The 15,907-nt window shown below is 64.8% G+C and overlaps 4 protein-coding genes across 5 annotated transcripts in view; 3 read left to right on the top strand and 1 right to left on the bottom strand.

Moving 5' to 3' along the window:
• Positions 1-15,907, top strand: part of TNS1 (tensin 1) — a 118,055-nt gene that overhangs the window by 2,362 nt on the left and 99,786 nt on the right. The window lies entirely within an intron of this gene.
• PNKD (PNKD metallo-beta-lactamase domain containing) lies at positions 221-11,451 on the bottom strand. Its single transcript, XM_061370224.1, has 11 exons — positions 11,351-11,451; positions 10,889-11,102; positions 10,585-10,701; positions 2,561-2,676; positions 2,248-2,360; positions 1,943-2,001; positions 1,715-1,807; positions 1,308-1,471; positions 1,109-1,195; positions 895-1,010; positions 221-721 (listed from the first exon to the last, which is right to left on the bottom strand). The coding sequence occupies exons 1-11, from the start codon at positions 11,412-11,414 to the stop codon at positions 548-550; spliced, it is 1,317 nt and encodes a 438-aa protein (XP_061226208.1). The 5' UTR covers positions 11,415-11,451; the 3' UTR covers positions 221-547.
• AAMP (angio associated migratory cell protein) lies at positions 3,847-15,655 on the top strand. 2 transcript variants are annotated; one of them, XM_061370220.1, is made up of 12 exons: positions 3,847-3,852; positions 11,662-11,752; positions 12,064-12,213; positions 12,566-12,685; positions 12,822-12,961; positions 13,063-13,207; positions 13,353-13,436; positions 13,691-13,806; positions 14,106-14,209; positions 14,643-14,733; positions 15,024-15,178; positions 15,382-15,655. In XM_061370220.1, the coding sequence occupies exons 2-12, from the start codon at positions 11,665-11,667 to the stop codon at positions 15,455-15,457; spliced, it is 1,269 nt and encodes a 422-aa protein (XP_061226204.1). In that variant the 5' UTR covers positions 3,847-3,852; positions 11,662-11,664; the 3' UTR covers positions 15,458-15,655. The 2 variants fall into 2 exon arrangements, with proteins under 2 accessions (XP_061226204.1, XP_061226203.1); XM_061370219.1 differs by lacking the exon at positions 3,847-3,852 and having other exon boundaries at positions 11,629-11,752.
• Positions 4,311-9,639, top strand: TMBIM1 (transmembrane BAX inhibitor motif containing 1). The gene is made up of 12 exons (XM_061370221.1): positions 4,311-4,460; positions 7,178-7,422; positions 7,540-7,622; positions 7,714-7,778; positions 7,910-7,963; positions 8,102-8,152; positions 8,315-8,354; positions 8,525-8,562; positions 8,779-8,866; positions 8,979-9,074; positions 9,323-9,376; positions 9,472-9,639. The coding sequence occupies exons 2-12, from the start codon at positions 7,206-7,208 to the stop codon at positions 9,613-9,615; spliced, it is 930 nt and encodes a 309-aa protein (XP_061226205.1). The 5' UTR covers positions 4,311-4,460; positions 7,178-7,205; the 3' UTR covers positions 9,616-9,639.

Here is a 15,907-nt window from a genome sequence, read left to right as displayed (position 1 = left end):
AAATAGTCCTTTATTTGGGGGGCGGGATGGGACGGGACGACACACTCTAGTCCCCAGTACAGCAGTAATCCCCGCTCCCACCCAGTGTGGCCCCATGGCCCCAAACATGGGGTGCTGGAGAAGAGCCCCTTGCCTGGAGGTAGTACTGGGCTGCTCACCTTGCTGGCTCCATCCCAGACTCCCCAGAGGAGATCCACAGCAGTGGGAGCTGCCAGGGGGAGGAATTGGGGGCTCCCAAAAAGTTAGGGCAGGGTTACAAAAAGCCCTTGGTGCCATTGCTACAGCCCCAAACAGTGGGGCGAGGGGGGGGGGGGCTACAGACCCCCAGAAAGGGGATCAAGGAGCTTCTGTGTAACAGCTGGTGACCCCCAAGTCTGGGGGAACAAAGGCAGCGATCACTTATGGGGTGGCCAGTCTTCCCCCACCCCCCTGAAAACACTGCACCCGAGGAGGGAGATTCACAGCAAAACAAACCACACGGTCCTGGGCTCCTGCCTGTGCCAGGGCAGCACCCAGCCCATGGGAATGGGGCCCGGGCAGGGGGTGATTAGGGGGCTTTGTAGAGGTCCTTGCGCCGCCGCACCTCCTTGAGGACGCGGGCACGGAAGGCATTGGGGTGCTCCCCTGCGCCTTGCCGCAGCCCCAGCGCTGCGTGCAGCTCCGGCCGATGGGTCCGCAGGAAGGGGTTGTAGGTCTGCTCCTCCCCCAGCGTGGAGGGGCACTGCAGGGCAAAGAGGAGGGGGGCAGTGTCTCAGCACCCCCATCAGGGAGCCAGGACATCTCCCCCAGCACCCCCATCCCCTATGGCACCTGCCATGTAAGAGGGGTGATGGGGAACCCTGTGAGGGGCTTAGGCGGTGGTGGTGGGGTTTAGTCAGGGCCCCCCAGTCTCACCGTGATCCTCTTCTCTTGGCGCTGCTGTATCACCCACTGCCACTTCTGGTCCAGTGCAGGGTTGTCCAGCTCCAGGAGACTGGCGAAGGTCAGGCACTCCAGTGCATACTCGTGGCCTGTGGACCCCCATGCCCCCCAGCATTACCCCCCACCAGCTCCCCAGCGGGAGCTAGGGGAACACCAATGGCTCTGCCACACTGTTGGGGACACTCACCTGGCCACAGCAGTGTGTCCTCACCCAAGCCCATGGCCAAGTCCAGGGAGGCGAGCATGGTCTCAGCGGAGCCCTCAAACAGCCTGCCTGGACCCCCATGCAACCGCCTGTCATGGGGGGGAAGGACTGGGGGGTCCCCCCACGCTCTTCCCAGGGTGGGAACCTGCTATCAACCCGGAATGGGGTCAGGCACACTCACCACAGCCAGAGAGGAAGAGGAGGTCCCCGGAGAAGAGGCAGGGGGGGCCGCCGAAGGGCTCCCCATCCAGCACGTACACCATGTGGCCCACGGTGTGGCCAGGCGTGGCAAGCGCCTGGAAGGTCAGGCAGCCCACGCTCACCTTCTCCTTGTCTGGAAGTGGGCTGCTCCGGGCACAGGGATGCACGGTCAGGGTATTGTGTCTCCACCCCAGCACCTCAAACCCGCCACCTCCCAGTGCAACCCTTCTCTGGCGCACCGGTGTTGTGAGTGTGCCAGGTCTCAGCCACAAAGGGGGCGATGTGGTGTTTGGGGGATGGACTGGTGGGTGGAGCAGATAGTGATGGGGGTGAAGCCCACCCCAAATTTACAGGGGTGCTGGGAGGGGTACAGGGTACGGGACTTACTTGGTGAGGTCTGGGATGGAATCAAGGGCGCTGCCGTACACCTTGCAGGAGCTGTGCTGCTGGCAGAGCTCCGCGTTCCCCCCGCTGTGGTCCCTGCAGACAGGGAGGTCAGTGCCCCTGAATGTGTCCCCCCATATCCCTCCCCAACCAGGGCCGGGCTGGGGTTCACCTCAGCTGGGGCACCTTCCACAGCAGCCACTGACTCAGTGTCCCCTCTTTGCCTCTTACCAGTGTTTGTGGGTGCAGAATATGGCCTCCAGCATCACCCCCTCTTTTTCAATGGCAGCCTGGGAATAGGGGGGACAGAGGGATTAGGGAGGGACACAAAACCCCAAGTACCAGTCTCTCCCTAAATCTCCCCAAGCTCCTCAGCTGAGAATGGGCCCTGCCACCCTCCAGCCTTGCATCAGGAACCAAGGACTGCAGATGAGAAGCACATTTGAACCCTTTGCCCCCCGAAAAGCCAGAGACACCCCACCCCCCTCAAGCAGGGACACCCAAGCAGCAGGTTGGGGGGGCTGCAGGGACCTCACCTGCACAGCCAGCGGGTCAGAGGGGTCGATGGCAGCCGCACGGCCAGAGCTGGTGTCGATGACCAGGTAGCTGTAGTTGTTGGAAAGCACGGGAATGGGCAGGATTTTCACCCCTGTGGGGCACAGACAGGCACACATCCAGGCATGACCCCCATGCGGGAAAGACTGCGTGGGCAGGGCAAATTGCCCATGTCTTAAATCCAGTTTTCAGTTAAACACGCTTCGGGTGATGTGGCAATGGAAATCCCTCCTCTCCCCACAGCGCCAGTGCTGGGGGACATGATGGGGCCCCGCGGGGTGTCTCAGGACTCACCAGGGAAGCAGCATGGCTGGGACACGGAGTGGCCGTCTGGGTACCGCTCCCGGGCCTTCCTCACCTGCCGCTGGTAGAAGAGGTAGCCCAGCCGCGTGCGGGTGTACAGGCTGTACCTGGGGAAGGGGGGGCAGACACCCCTGGCATCAACCCACAGCACCCCCAAGGGGCTCATTCAGTGAGGGGGCTGCTGCCTGGGCCGGGACCCCCACGGGAGACATGTACAAGGTCACGTTCACACCTTAGGGGATGGAAGTGGTGTTCTTCCCACTTTACTGCCCTGCATCTGCAGAGAGCAGAGTTGGTTTCCCTGCAGTTGCTACCGGCAGCAAGGACGGGGAAGGAGGGTGGGAAGGCATCACAGCAAGGGTGTCCATCTGCCCATCCGTCTGTCCAGGATGGCTCTGCTCACCACGAAGGGATGGAGCCCCACGGCTTTGCCTGCAGCCAGAGTACCCCTACCTGCCCTCCCCTTCCCTCAGCACTGGGGGGGGGCCGTGCCCAGGGCTGACCCCACTCCGAGGACCTCCTCTGGGTGCCACGGCCCTGGGGAAGAGGGAAGAAGGAGAAAAACAGGCGGAGGAAAAGGGAAGCAAGAAACGCTCCCTCAGCATTTCTACACAGGGGTGCAACAGACGCAGAGTGGGGGCTCAGGGGAACGCCCCATTTATACAGCAGCATTTTGGGGCTGGGGACAGGGACCATGAAGGCCATGCAAAGACCAGGGTTGCAAAGCCCTTTCCGGGGCGAAGGGCACGTCCCTGATGGCCACATCCTCCACGCTGGCAGCGGCAGGTACACCGGGGAGGGATCCTGGCAGGAGCCGGGCCTCTCTGCAGCCGTGGGGGTTGGGAACCCGAAGCGGGGGACTCCTGCCAGCAAGGCCACGGCGGGGGCAGCGGGTGGGTTAATGATTAGACCCGAGGGCAGGAGCACCGGGATGGGGTGCCACGTCCGAGGGGGATCATCACCGTGCTGGGGAGCCAAGGGCTGACTCCCGGCCCTGCGGAGCATCCCCGTAAGCGGGCTGACACCGCCTGCCCTCATCCCCATCAGCCGGGCGGGCTGAACACCCGAGCGGTGCTGGAGCGCACCGGGCTGGCCCTGGTGCAATCCAGAGGAGGACGCCGCGCAAGCAGGGCCGGACGGGCCGCAGAACAAAGGCGGGCGGCGGCAGCTCCCTCCCGGCGGGGGGTACAGGAGCGGCGGGCACTCACCCCACGCGGAACAGCAGCGGGCCAGCGAGGGCCATGAATGAGGCGGCGGCGCGGCAGGCGAGGCGGCGGAGGGGCAGGCAGCGGCGCAAGCAGGCGGCCGCGAACCCACGCACACCGGCTGCCAGAGCCCGCAGCGCAGCCCAGCCATGGCCCCGCTGCCGCCCGCCCCGCCCCGCGGCCATGCCGCCACGGACACGCCCCCCCGTGTGCGTCACGCTGCCGCCATCCCGGCCACGCCCATTCGTCGCCGCCGCGCCCCCTGCTGGTCACGGCGCGTCACTGCCGCGTGGAACCGGGGCGGGGGGACGATGAAGATCGTTCCCCCGCCCCGTAAGCGTCAGCGGCGGCGAGGAGAGGATTCCCCACCCTCCCGGCGCCGAAAGGGGTGTCCTCCAGATGACGTCACAGCATAGAAAAGGGGGGTCCTGACGTGACGTCAGAGATCCCGGGGGTGCGGCTGGGGTCCCGTTCGGGGCGAGAGGGGGGGGGGTTTGGCGGGGTCCGTCCCAGGCAGCGCCCCCCTATCTCCCCGCTTTATCGGCCCCTGGGGCGCAGCAGCGCGGAGCTGCCGCGGGGGGGCGCGGCAGGCGGGAGGGCGGGCGGTGCCTTCCCCCGCCCCGTCCGCCCCGTCTGCCCCGTCCCGGCTGGTAGCGGCCGCCGCCCGGCGGAGCAGTGCGCAGCAGGTAGGCTGACCCGGTTCCGCTCCCGGTTCCCGCGTAGGGCCGCTGACACGGGTGAGACACGGGGGACCACCCCCCATCCTGGTGGTTCCTCTCCCCTTTCTCCAACTGCCCCCCGCGGGTTCCCCCCGCTCGGGTCCTCTCTCACTCCCCCTATCCCGCCGCCTTCCGGCGCCACAGGCAGCGGGCGGTGTCCCAGAGGGGACTGAGTGAGGGTGGGAGGCCGGGTCCTGAACCTCGGGGCCGTGCTGCCACCCCCCGCACCCCCATCCCTGGGGTGGGGGACATTTCGGGTCGCGGTTCGGCGCGTCGGGGGAGCTGGGCCGGAGCGGGGTCCCGCGGGAGGGACGGAGGGCAGGACCCCACGGACAGGACCCCGCTGTGGGGCTGGTTCTGATTTCCCGACCCCACGGGGGAAACCGAGGCGCAGTGTGGGGTGGTCGGGAGGGAGCACCGTCCTTTGTGCTGTGGAGGGTGAACCCGCGGACCGGTGGGGTGTCTCAGGAGGTGAGGGCACGGCGGGGTATGGCGTGGCACCGTGGGGTACCCGCCCGCAGTGAGGGGCAGTGGTGATGCTGAACTCGTGCCCTGTGTGAGCGGCACGGGGGCAGGCAGCAGGGATCCCGGCTGAGGTGGCGGTGGAACCCTCTCGCTCAGCAGGGCTGGGCTGAGCCAGGCTGAGTTGAGTTGTGCTGTACGAGGCCGTGCTGTGCTGTACCAGTACCAAGCCGTGCCATGCTGTACCACGGGGTCCTCCCTGTCTCACCCTTGTCAGCAGCTCCGTGCCGTACCAAGCTGTACCATCCTGGTGGGAGCTTCCAGGCTCGCCTAGGAAGTCAGCAGCTTTTCCAGGCAGCCTCAACATGGGAAGCCATGGGAAAAGCAGGAAGCCCTGGCCCCCACCTCAAACCTTGGTGACCCCCCAAGGTGGCCTTTGGCACCCAGGCTCCCTGTGGAGCTGGTGATGGTGGAGACTGAGCCTAGCCAAAACACTGGGGTTTCTGCTGGGGACACTGCCCGGTCCATCTGGGGGCTGTGCTGGGGGTGACAGCCGCCTGTGCCCTGGGTCCTGCCACATGTGCCTTATCTGTGCTGAGTCATGGTGCTGTGCTGAGCAGCACCCTGTCCCCGGGGGCGGCACGTCACGGCGGGGCCACCGAGCCAGCCCTGGTGGCCCTCTGGCTGGCAACCTGTGGTTGCAGAGCCCTGCAGTGCCGCGGCTGGGGGGGCGCAGGGTGCTGCCTGCCTGCCTGGGTGCGGCGGCCGCAGGGACCCGTCAGGCTGGTTCCTGCCCCATCCCCGAGGCCACCCCGCTGGGGCGGGACAGGGGGGGCTGGGGCAGGCAGCAGGCCCTGCCATGGGGTGCTTGGCGTGCGCACAGGGTGAGATGCCCTGATGGCCGTGTCCTGGCTGCATACAGCCCCCTTTCCCCTGGGGTCCCTCCTGGGCACTCCGGTCCTACCTAACCAGGTGCCGGTCATGGGGGTTTTCCTGGGGTCAGGCCCCTGTTTCAGGCCCTCATTGTCCTCAGAGAGGAGGTGGTGCCAAGGGGCACCGTGTGCTTTTTGGGACTCCGCAGAGCAGGGAAAGTGAAACTTCCCAACTGGTCACTGCCGCGGTGGTTATTTTTGGTATCCCTGTCATGGCGATGGCGAAAGATGGCGTGGCTGGGACAGACAGAAGGTGGGAGGGACGGAGGGGCAGGCACTGAACCCCGGCACTGTGGCCCACCCAGCCTGGCTGTGGGAAGAGCTGGCGTCACACTGGAGGAAGTGCCCATTCCCACCCAGCCTATTCCCGTCTGGGGTTGGGTCCTTGTCCCTTCCCAGGGACTGTCCTGGGATCACATCCCTGCTGTGTGAGGGGCTCAGTGTGGGCATCCCCAGTTGCCAGCACTGGGGGGTGGCAGGCCTGGCACTGGCTCCTGGCAGTGCTGTTGTTTTCCAGGGTTTGGAGATCCTGCCTCCTTCCTCCTCCTGCTCCTCCTGCTCCTCCTCCCGGCACCCAGCCCAGCCGCTGGCTCTGGGCCTGGGCTGGCTGCTCTCGGCTGCTGGGGGCTCTGCACGGGGGCTGGCGCAGCCAGGGAGGGACCGACAGCCCTGGGGTAGGGGGTTCTGGCTCTGCAGGGACACATCCACCTCCCTCTGAGGCGATGCGGGTGGCACTTGGGGGGCTCTGTCATTCCGGAGCTGCTGTGTGACCCACTGGGTGATGGGTGGGTGCACCCTGGGATGGAAGCGCGGCAGTGGGGTCTGCACGGGTGTGATCAGGGCGATGCTGTTTGTCCCCAGCACGTTGCCACCAGGAGCCAGAACCAGCCGGGGCATGGTGCGTGGTGTATGTGCTCTGTACCCCCGGCTATGGCAGCGTGGGGTCCAGTGGCCACAGAGGTCACGTCCCCCCCTTGCTGCGGCGTCTTGAGTCACCGCGTGGCCGTGCCCTGCCCGTGGCTGCCACTGACGCAGGCGCTGGGGACTCAGGACACAGGAATGGGGTGGCCCTGGTTGGAGGACTGGGGCTGTCCTACATGTCTCACTGACCCACTGCTCTTGAGGTCAGCTCACCCTCATTAATTACAAGTCTCTATTAAAGTGGGAGGGGGAGGTTTTGGGGCTCCACTGTCCCTTGTGTCCCTGCAGCTCCACTCGCCAGGGATACGTCTTGCCTGGGGAGGGGGACCTGCGGTAAGACCCCCCCCATCTTCTCTTCCTTCCCTCCAGGTGCCTGTGGGACACGCAGGGAGCCGGCATGGCGCAGCCCAGCGCACCCCCTGCCTATGATGACAAGAACCCTCTGTACCCCCCACCCCCGGCCGGGTACCCCCAGCCCCCCCACTATGGGGGGTACCCCCAGCCCGGGGGTTACCACCCGCAGCCTGGGGGATACCCCACAGCAGGGGGATACTCACAACCAGGGGGGTACCCCCAGCCAGGGATGGCCATGCCCACCATGCCTATGCGGTTTGGTAAGTGGGGGCATCTTGGGGTTCTTTGGGGGGGGGAAGGGGGGCACTAGAAACAGGGGTGCTATGGGGGGGTCGCTGAATGGCTGACCCTGGTGCTGATGGTGTCCTTCACCGCAGGTGACAATGGCATGGGGGATGGCTCCCCATTCCAATCGGCCGACTGGGATGACAGGAAAGTCCGGCACACCTTCATCCGCAAGGCAAGTCCTGCAGGGCTGGGGGCACCTGTTGTGGGGGGCACCTGTTAGGGTGTGGGCCAGGTGCTGACACCCCCCCCCCCCTCCCTTGCAGGTCTATGCCATCATCTCCCTGCAGCTCCTGGTGACGGTGGGGATCATCGCCGTGTTCACCTTTGTGTGAGTGGAGGGTCCCTCCTTAGCCTTGACCTGAAGAGGGAGGGGTCCTGGCCCTTTGTCCTCTGGGGGGTCCTGAGGAGACAGTAGTTCCTGCCCCCCCTTCCCTGACACTCGTCCCTCCTATCCCACAGCCACCCTGTCCGCTCCTTCGTCCAGAGGAACGTCGCCATCTACTATGCCTCATAGTGAGTAGGGGTCTGCTGCCTCATGCCCCCCATCCTGGGGTGCTCTGCAGCAGCTGGCACCCCACAGTCACAGTCTCCAGCCCTGGGGGTCCTGGTGGGGGGGATCGCAGGACTGACACCCCTCATCTGTCTCTGCAGTGCTGTGTTCCTGGTGACCTACCTGGTGCTCGCCTGCTGCCAGGGTCCCCGGTGAGTTGATGGTGGCTGGGACCACTGCGCTGACAGGGTGCGGATGTAGGGGGAGGTCTCCAGGGCATCAGGAGCAGGGTGTTTGCCTAGGGGATGGGGAGCAGGGGGACACAACATGGTCCCTGTCACCACCTGACCTCCCTACCCTGGTTTCACCCACAGGAGACGCTTTCCCTGGAACATCATCCTGCTGAGCATCTTTGTGAGTGGGATAGGGTTGGGGTTGGGGGGGGGGGAGCTGGCGGTGCCTCCATGGCAACCCAGCTCCCCATGCCGACTGGGAGGGATAGGGGAATAGGCGGGAGCAGCCAGGAACTGCTGCACTCCATGGGGCTGCTCCCCCACTGAGCCCACCCTTCTCCTCTCCTGCAGACGCTGGCCATGGGGCTGATGACGGGGACAATTGCCAGGTATGCCCTGTGGTAACAGGAGCTGGGCTCCCTCTCGTCCTGCACGATGCAGCTGGCTCAAATGAGAGGCTGCTGGAAGCCAGGGGACACCTTGATCCCCTGGGGTTAGGGACAGCAGGGTACCTGTCCAGGATCAGGGCTGGGAGGGTCACCGAAACCCCCCGGGAAGGGGACACCAAAGCTTGGGGTGACTCTGGTTGTCCCCTCCATTTGCAGCATGTACCGGACCAACGCTGTCCTGATCGCCATGCTCATCACTGCCATCGTGGCCATCATTGTCACCATCTTCTGCTTCCAGACCAAGGCAAGGAGGGGGATGTGCCCTGCCCTGGTGGGGGTCAGGCACAGGGAGCCAGGTGGTGGGGACACGCTGGGCTCTCCCTTGACGTGTGTGTGTGTGTTCCCTTCCCTGTAAGGTTGATTTTACATCGTGTCCGGGTCTCTTCTGTGTGCTGGGCATCGTGGTCATGGTGACCGGCATCGTCACCGCCATCGTCCTCTCCTTCAAATACGTGAGTGGGGGGGCAGAGGGGCTGTGGGTGCCGCTGGTGGGGTGTCCGCAGGGCTGGCAGGGGGGTTCGGGTGCCCCCCTTTGAGGGAAGCAGGGTGTGGTGCTGGCCACAGCACAGGCAGCTTGCCCGCAGGGAGAGGGTGGGTTGGCGTCAGCAGCAGCTCCTTGGATCCGGGTGCAGGCAGGACATGCCCTGCCTTGCCCACTGCCTGCCAGGCTCACCCTGCCCCTGTCCTCCTCCCCACGCAGGTCCCCTGGCTCCACATGCTGTACGCAGCCATCGGCGCCATCGCCTTCACCCTGGTGAGTTGATGGCTGGGGTGGGCAGAGGGTGTCAGGCAGGGACTTGGGGGGAACCCTGCCTTGGAGCTTGCCTGACGCTCTCTGCCCCTCCTCAGTTCCTTGCCTATGACACCCAACTTGTGCTGGGGAACAGGAAGAACACATTAAGCCCTGAGGAGTACATCTACGGTGCCCTCACCATCTACACCGACATCATCTACATCTTCACCTTCATCCTGCAGATCGTGGGCCGCGATTAGCGTGGGACCCCTCCTGTCCCCACCCTGCTGCCCCTCACCCCTTTCTCTGGCCTCTGTACAGGATATGGCCACTTACCAGACTCCTAACGCTTTGGCATCCCTACCCATAGACTGCCAAGGAAAGGGCTTCCCTTGACCCACCCCCACAAGCCTCCAAGGGTAGCGTGGGGGAACCGGCTGCCTGTGTTTAGGCAGTGCCCAGCCTCAGCACTGCTTGCTGAGGCCATGCCAGCGGTGCCGGGCTGGTAGCAGAGTGCCACAGTCCTGTCTGGGCTCAGGGAGCTTGCAGCAGCACTGGGATTGTGTTGGGGGATTTCTGGGAGAGCCCGGTAGGTGTCATTCACTCAGTGCCTTAAATGCGGCTCAGGCCATGCCCCGTTCCCGTGCTGCGGCAGTGTGAGCAGGGGGGGAACCCTGTGATGGGACTCGTGGCAGAGCTGTGTTCCCAAGGCCCTGCAGCCGCGGCCATGGACGAAGTTGCACTTGCTAAATAAAACACTTTAATTTTGCAGTCTGTTCCAGTCTCACTGGGGAGGTGACTGCCCTGGAACCCTGCGGGCAGGCTCTATGGGGGCTGCGGCCCCGGGCAGCGCAAACCCTGCTTTGGGATGGACAAACCAAGGTCAAGCTGCCCAGGGCTGGCCTCCCTCCCTGGCCTCTACTCCTCCACCTGGCTGCAGAGCAGCTGGGTTCCTCCCCCCGAGCAGGGGAGCAGGCAGGGCTGGGGCTGCGCACTGAGGCAGTGACTGCAGTGGCACTGAGCTGTTCCACACACGAGGGATGATGTTTATTTGTCTCTATCCAGCCCCGCACCCACCCCATGGGCTGCACAGGGAGTGCAGGTGCCCGTGCTGTGTGCCCTGTGGGGCTGGTGTCCCCTTGGCCAGCCCCTTTGGGGTGCCAGGCTCGGGGTGGGGGCAGCCTGGCTATGCCCCCCTGGCCACCCTCTTGTATCGCTCCGACTCGTACTCGCCCCGGGTGGCTTCTGCCATCTTTTGGCGGATTTTGAGCTGCTCCAGGCGGTTTTTGTCCACTTCCCGCTTCACCAGGAGGAAGAGGATGATGCCGGAGGGCAATCCGATGGCCCTGCAGGACAGACGGGGCAGAAGATGCAGAGAGCTGGTGGGAAACAAATGCCCTGTGCCACTCTGGGGTGCACGGACACCCCCCAGCTCAGCGCTGCAGCCCCCCATGACCCCTTGTGTCCCCCCCCAGGCCTTGCAGAGCAGCAGTCTCCTGGTGTCGAGCTTCTCCCGCCACCCAAGCCACTCACCAGGCCACCCCCACCGGCTTCATCGGGTTCTTGCCCTTCTTGCGGGTGGGAATGTACTCCACCCCCTCGGGGAGCCCCCCACGGCCAGGCTCCGGGCCGGACTGTGGCCCCGCTGGCCGGTGGCAGCTCTGCCTGAGGAGCCGTGTGCCAGGAGGGGACAGGCAGCACCGGGGCCGGGCACTACGCGCTGCTGGTCCTGCTGCCAACAGCAGCCCTGCGGGGAGAGAGGGGTTAGGGACAGGCGACCATGGGGCAGCGTGGGGCGCCCAGCCTGAGCCCTACCCCTGCCCTGCCCCACCCCGGCGGCAGGGGGCGCTAGAGGACGGGACCTAGACAGAGGGGCGCGGCTCTACGACCTCCGCCTGGCGGAGCGGGCCGGCTCTCGGGTCGCCCCGGTGGTTGTGTGGGAAGCCGCGGGGGGTCCCTCCCTCCCCGGGGTCGCGTCTCTCCACCCGCCGTTACCGCGCAGCCCTCGGAGCGCCGCCGCCATGGCGATCCGTGCAGGTGCGCGGCAGCCCCGCGGCATGCCGGGAGCTGTAGTCCGCCGAGCGGGGGTGCCGGGGACAGGCGCTGACAGGACGGTGCGCGCAAAACTACATCTCCCAGAGGGCACCCCGCGGGGCGGGCTCTGCCCAGCGCTGCTGGCGGAAGGGGCGGGATCCGATTGAGGACGCTGTCGGGTTGGCTGAGGCGGCGGGGCGGCGGGCGGGGATTGGCCAGGGTGAGTCTAGCGGCGGAAGCGGCGGCGGCGGGGCGGGGCGCGCGGGCAGGCCGGCATGGAGCCCGCCGAGGGGCCGGGCGTGGTGGACTTCCACGGCGATGAGGAGATCATCGAGGTGGTGGAGCTGGGCCCGCCCGGCCCGGGTGAGACGGGGATTCCGCGCCGCGTACCGGGCAGCGGCTCCAGCCGGGGCAGCGAGCCCGCTCCGGCCCCGCAACAGTGTCAGGCCAGGCCCGGCCTGGCCGTGGCGTCCGGCCTGTTCCGTTCCCCCTCCGATCCCCCTGGCCCTTCGGCCTTTCCCCGCTTCGCGCCCCGCTGCTGTGCGGCTCTTTCGCTCCGGGTCTCCTGGCCGCGGTGGCGTCGTGGCCCCCAGGGACCCCCCAGCACACCCCCTGCCCTGCAGTGGCCGATGCGGGCAGGCCGCGAGCCGAGCCCTGACTTCTGCCCCCTACAGATGACCTGGCCGACGAGATGGAGGACGTGGATTTTGACGAGGGGGGAGAAGAGCCCGATGCCGAGGCGTGGGAGACTGAGGACGAGGAGGGCGGGGGAGACGGCATGGAGCCGCAGGATGACAGCGAGGTCACGTTCTCCCTGCACTCGGGTGAGTGCGGGGCACGGGCAGTGGCCGCCGGGGTCTCCTTCGGGACCAGCTCCCACTGCCTGACGTTCACTGGGTTGAGGGGGTGCAAAGTAAGGTCCTTGCACACCGCTGGCTCCTGGCTGTGCCTAGGATGGCCATCAGAACTCGGGTTTATACCTTACACTCTGGTAGAGAAGCCCTTTGAGCCCCTTACACCCTGAGGCACCCTGAGCTCTGCAGACAGCACATGGGAAGCAATTCCCACTGGTTTGGTTGGGAGTTCAGCTGGCTGTGGGGTTTGGACCCCCTGGAATGCTGAGTGGGGTGTGAGCAGTGTCTGAGCTGTGTGGCCTCTCTTTACTCTTCTGTGAAGCTTCTGTTTTCTGCGTGAGCCTTGACCCTAAGACCAACACGCTGGCAGTGACGGGTGGGGAGGACGACAAGGCCTTTGTGTGGCGCGTGAGTGATGGAGAGCTCCTGTTCGAATGCACAGGTGAGGTGCTCGAGGGTTGCTCAAGCCCTGTCCCTCCCTGGCCATGCTCATCCCCAGCCAATGCTCTGCTGGAGCCAGGCTCCTGACTGTTCTCCGTGGCTCTGCCTGAGCAGTCTCTGACCCCCAATGCCTCTAGGGCACAAGGACTCGGTCACCTGTGCTGGCTTCAGTCATGACTCCGTGTTTGTTGCCACCGGTGACATGTCTGGGCTTATCAAAGTATGGCGAGTGGATGCCAAGGAAGAAGTGTGGTCCTTTGAAGTGGGGGACTTGGAGGTGAGTGGTAGGATTCCTGGTGCTATGGGAAGCCCATGAGCCAGCATGGGTGGTGGTGGGGACACGCAACTCTCATGACGCTGCCTGTTCTCTCTGCCCAGTGGATGGAGTGGCACCCTCAAGCCCACATCCTTCTGGCAGGCACAGCTGATGGCAACTCCTGGATGTGGAAAATCCCCAGTGGAGACTGCAAAACCTTCCAGGGCCCTGCGTGCCCAGCCACGTGTGGCAGGATCCTGCCTGACGGTGAGGCATGGGCGCTGTCCAGGGTGGGGAAATGTCACCAGCACTGTGACAGATCCTGCTGCCACCTCTGTCCTCCTGTGTCTGCCACTCTGTGCTGAGGGATGAGTGGGGCTCTGGTTCTATCTTCTTGTCTTGTCTCACCCAGGGAAGCGAGCAGTGGTGGGATACGAGGATGGGACCATGCGCATCTGGGACCTGAAGCAGGGAACCTCACTGCATGTGCTGAAAGGTACAGAAGAGCTCCATCACCTGGGGTGCTCCCTAACTGGGGAATATCCCCTTCCAGTGGGCTCTGAGCTCTGCACAGGTGGGGAGATGGCACATTCCAGGGCCGGGGAGGGAGACTGGTACTGGGTTTCCCTCTCCTTGCGGGTGCTGGCAGAGCTGGAGCAAGCAGAGGCTGCAGGAAGGGTGGGTTTTGAGGCCCACCCAATCTCCATGGGGAGGACGTGCGGAGCTCATGGCTGCCCTGCTCACCCTCAGGCCAAGACGGCCACCAGGACCCCTTGACGTGCTTGGCCAGCAATCAGGATGGCAGCTTGATCCTGACGGGCTCCGTGGACTGCAACGCCAAGCTGGTCAACTGCACCACGGGCAAGGTGGGTGCCCGCCAGGCGGATCCAGGAGCCGCCGGGGACCAGCCTGGCTGTGCGGGGGGTTCACAGCTCTGCCGGCCCCGAGCGGCCCGTGGTGGCCTCCGGCAGCCAGCAGGAGGCGACCGCGGCCAACACAGCCGCGGTGGGGCTCGGGGCCGGTCCCGCGGGGCTCGGAGCGGGAGCCGGTATCCCCTTTGTTTGCTCCGAGGAGCTGAGGTTTTGGGCTGGATCCCGAAGGGAACCTCGATGCTGTGGGGGTCCCTTCCCCTCCCTCGGCCACTCTCCAGCCTCCCTCCACGCAGGTGGTGTGCGTGTTCAAGATGGAAAGCACGGCCCCCAAGGCCCCTGGTGGTGAGAGCGAAGAGGTGGAGTCCAACTCGGTGGAGTCCCTGGGCTTCTGTAATGTGTGAGTGTGGGGACAGCCCCTCTTCAGCGTGGGATCTTACAGGGGGTGTTTCCATCCCTCGCACTTCCTCTGTTGCGTTTCTCATCTCCATCCTCCCCAGCTGGCTGTGGAGAGCCTGGGTCACTTGGGGGTGACACGGAGGACAGGGGACACCCCATGATCAGTCCTTCCTCCAACCCGCTGGGTTTCTGAGGTAGCCTGATGGGCCACTGTTGGGCCAGGATAGACTCCAGACTTGGCTGCTCGGGATCTTTCCTACTAGGAAGTGTCTTCTCTCTTGTGAACTTCAGGCTGGTTACCGACTCTGTCTTGTTGCGTTTCCTGACCAGGTTGTCCCTCACCTTCTTGATACGCGAGGGTTTGCCTTCAACCGTGACGTGCTTCCATCTCTGCTTCCCCCAGGCCCATGTAATGCCTGTTCCCCTTTCTACAGGATGCCGTTGGCTGCTGTGGGGTACCTGGATGGCACGCTGGCTATCTATGATCTCTCGACACAGAGCTTGAGGCATAAGTGCCAACACGAGGTACTGCCCTACCACCCGCTCCCTTTGGCTGGGGGGTGCTCTTTGGGCCCAGCCAAGACTTCCCTTGGAGCCCAAGGCCTTTCCTGGGGCCAGTTCCCAATTTGTGCTTCTCCCTCAGCCCCCCCTTGGGCTTCCCCAAAGGCAGCCACAGCCCCTGCACAGAGGATGTGCCCCAGAGCCCGGCCCTGGGGGCTGGCCCTTCTATCCAGACAGCACTGGGGGAACCTGTGGGGGGAGCTGAGCCTTGCTGGGGTCCCCAGTCCTCACCCTGTGGCCTCCCCCTGCCGCAGTCGGGGATCGTGCAGTTGCTGTGGGAGGAGAGCTCGGCCGTGGTGTACACCTGCAGCCTGGACGGGGCCGTGCGGCTCTGGGACGCGCGCTCAGGGAAGATGATCAGCGAGTACCGAGGGCACTCGGCTGAAATCCTCGACTTTGCTGTCAACAAGTGAGTGGGGAAGCCCTGCACCCCTTCCATCATGGGACTGGGGCTGGGGAGCCATCGTGGGCTTGTGTCTCCTTTGGGTGCCCCTGGGCTCTGTTGCTCAGGTTCATGCTGAGACTTGAGGGTCCCAACGGGGAGCAAAACGGAGCTGGGCCCAAGGATGCCTGAAGCCCCCAGCCCCATCTCTGAGCCCTGTCTCCCTCCAGGGATGCCTCCATTGTGGTGACAACCTCTGGTGACCACCAAGCCAAAGTGTTCTGCGTGCAGCGTCCTGATCGCTAGGAGCTGTGCTGAGGGATGTGTCCTGGCTCTGCTGCCGGGGGCTTGTGTACAGAGGGAAGGAGGAGATGGGTTCCACCACCCTTCTCCAGCACGTGATCTGTAATTTTCCAGTCTGCCTGACTTTGCCCTCGCCACCTGGGGGCCAAGCCTGGGGTTTTGTATGAAAGTGTCTTTTAATGATATAAATTATTTCACTTATCTGGATGCCATCCACTCTCCTTGCTGGGGGGAAGAGGACCTGCGGAGCTGCGCTCCCTCCCTCCTAAGGTATCGCCCCAGCACCCAGCCATGGCCTGAAGATCAACAGCAGATGTTTTTATGCTGGTCTGGGTGGAGGCAGAGACCCCCAGTTGTAGTTCTCCCTGTCAGGGGGAAGGAAGGCGTTAGGGTAGGGTACAGATTGCTAACTGAGGGTAGAAGAATCCTGCTCTGTACAGCCCACGAGATCCT

Source organism: Neopsephotus bourkii, unplaced genomic scaffold (assembly GCF_033783945.1).
Source record: "Neopsephotus bourkii isolate Nb327-2 ecotype Australia unplaced genomic scaffold, CSIRO-AGI_Nbou_v1 NB_1526, whole genome shotgun sequence".
NCBI classification, from domain to species: Eukaryota; Metazoa; Chordata; class Aves; order Psittaciformes; family Psittacidae; genus Neopsephotus; species Neopsephotus bourkii.
This window is presented reverse-complemented; position numbering and strand designations above follow the sequence as displayed.

Bases quoted from the DNA above. Each gene is read 5' to 3' on its own strand.
- TMBIM1 (XM_061370221.1), top strand. From the start codon at position 7,206: ATGGCGCAGCCCAGCGCACCCCCTGCCTATGATGACAAGAACCCTCTG. The intron at 7,779-7,909 runs GTGAGTGGAGGG...CCTATCCCACAG, and splicing joins ATCGCCGTGTTCACCTTTGT to CCACCCTGTCCGCTCCTTCG. The intron at 8,153-8,314 runs GTGAGTTGATGG...TTTCACCCACAG, and splicing joins GCCTGCTGCCAGGGTCCCCG to GAGACGCTTTCCCTGGAACA.
- PNKD (XM_061370224.1), bottom strand. From the start codon at position 11,414: ATGCCGCGGGGCTGCCGCGCACCTGCACGGATCGCCATGGCGGCGGCG. The intron at 1,196-1,307 runs GTGAGTGTGCCT...ATGGGGGTCCAG, and splicing joins CCTCTTCCTCTCTGGCTGTG to GCAGGCTGTTTGAGGGCTCC. The intron at 1,011-1,108 runs GTGAGTGTCCCC...GGGGGTCCACAG, and splicing joins GGACACACTGCTGTGGCCAG to GCCACGAGTATGCACTGGAG.
- AAMP (XM_061370220.1), top strand. From the start codon at position 11,665: ATGGAGCCCGCCGAGGGGCCGGGCGTGGTGGACTTCCACGGCGATGAG. The intron at 11,753-12,063 runs GTGAGACGGGGA...TGCCCCCTACAG, and splicing joins GCTGGGCCCGCCCGGCCCGG to ATGACCTGGCCGACGAGATG. The intron at 12,686-12,821 runs GTGAGGTGCTCG...CAATGCCTCTAG, and splicing joins GCTCCTGTTCGAATGCACAG to GGCACAAGGACTCGGTCACC.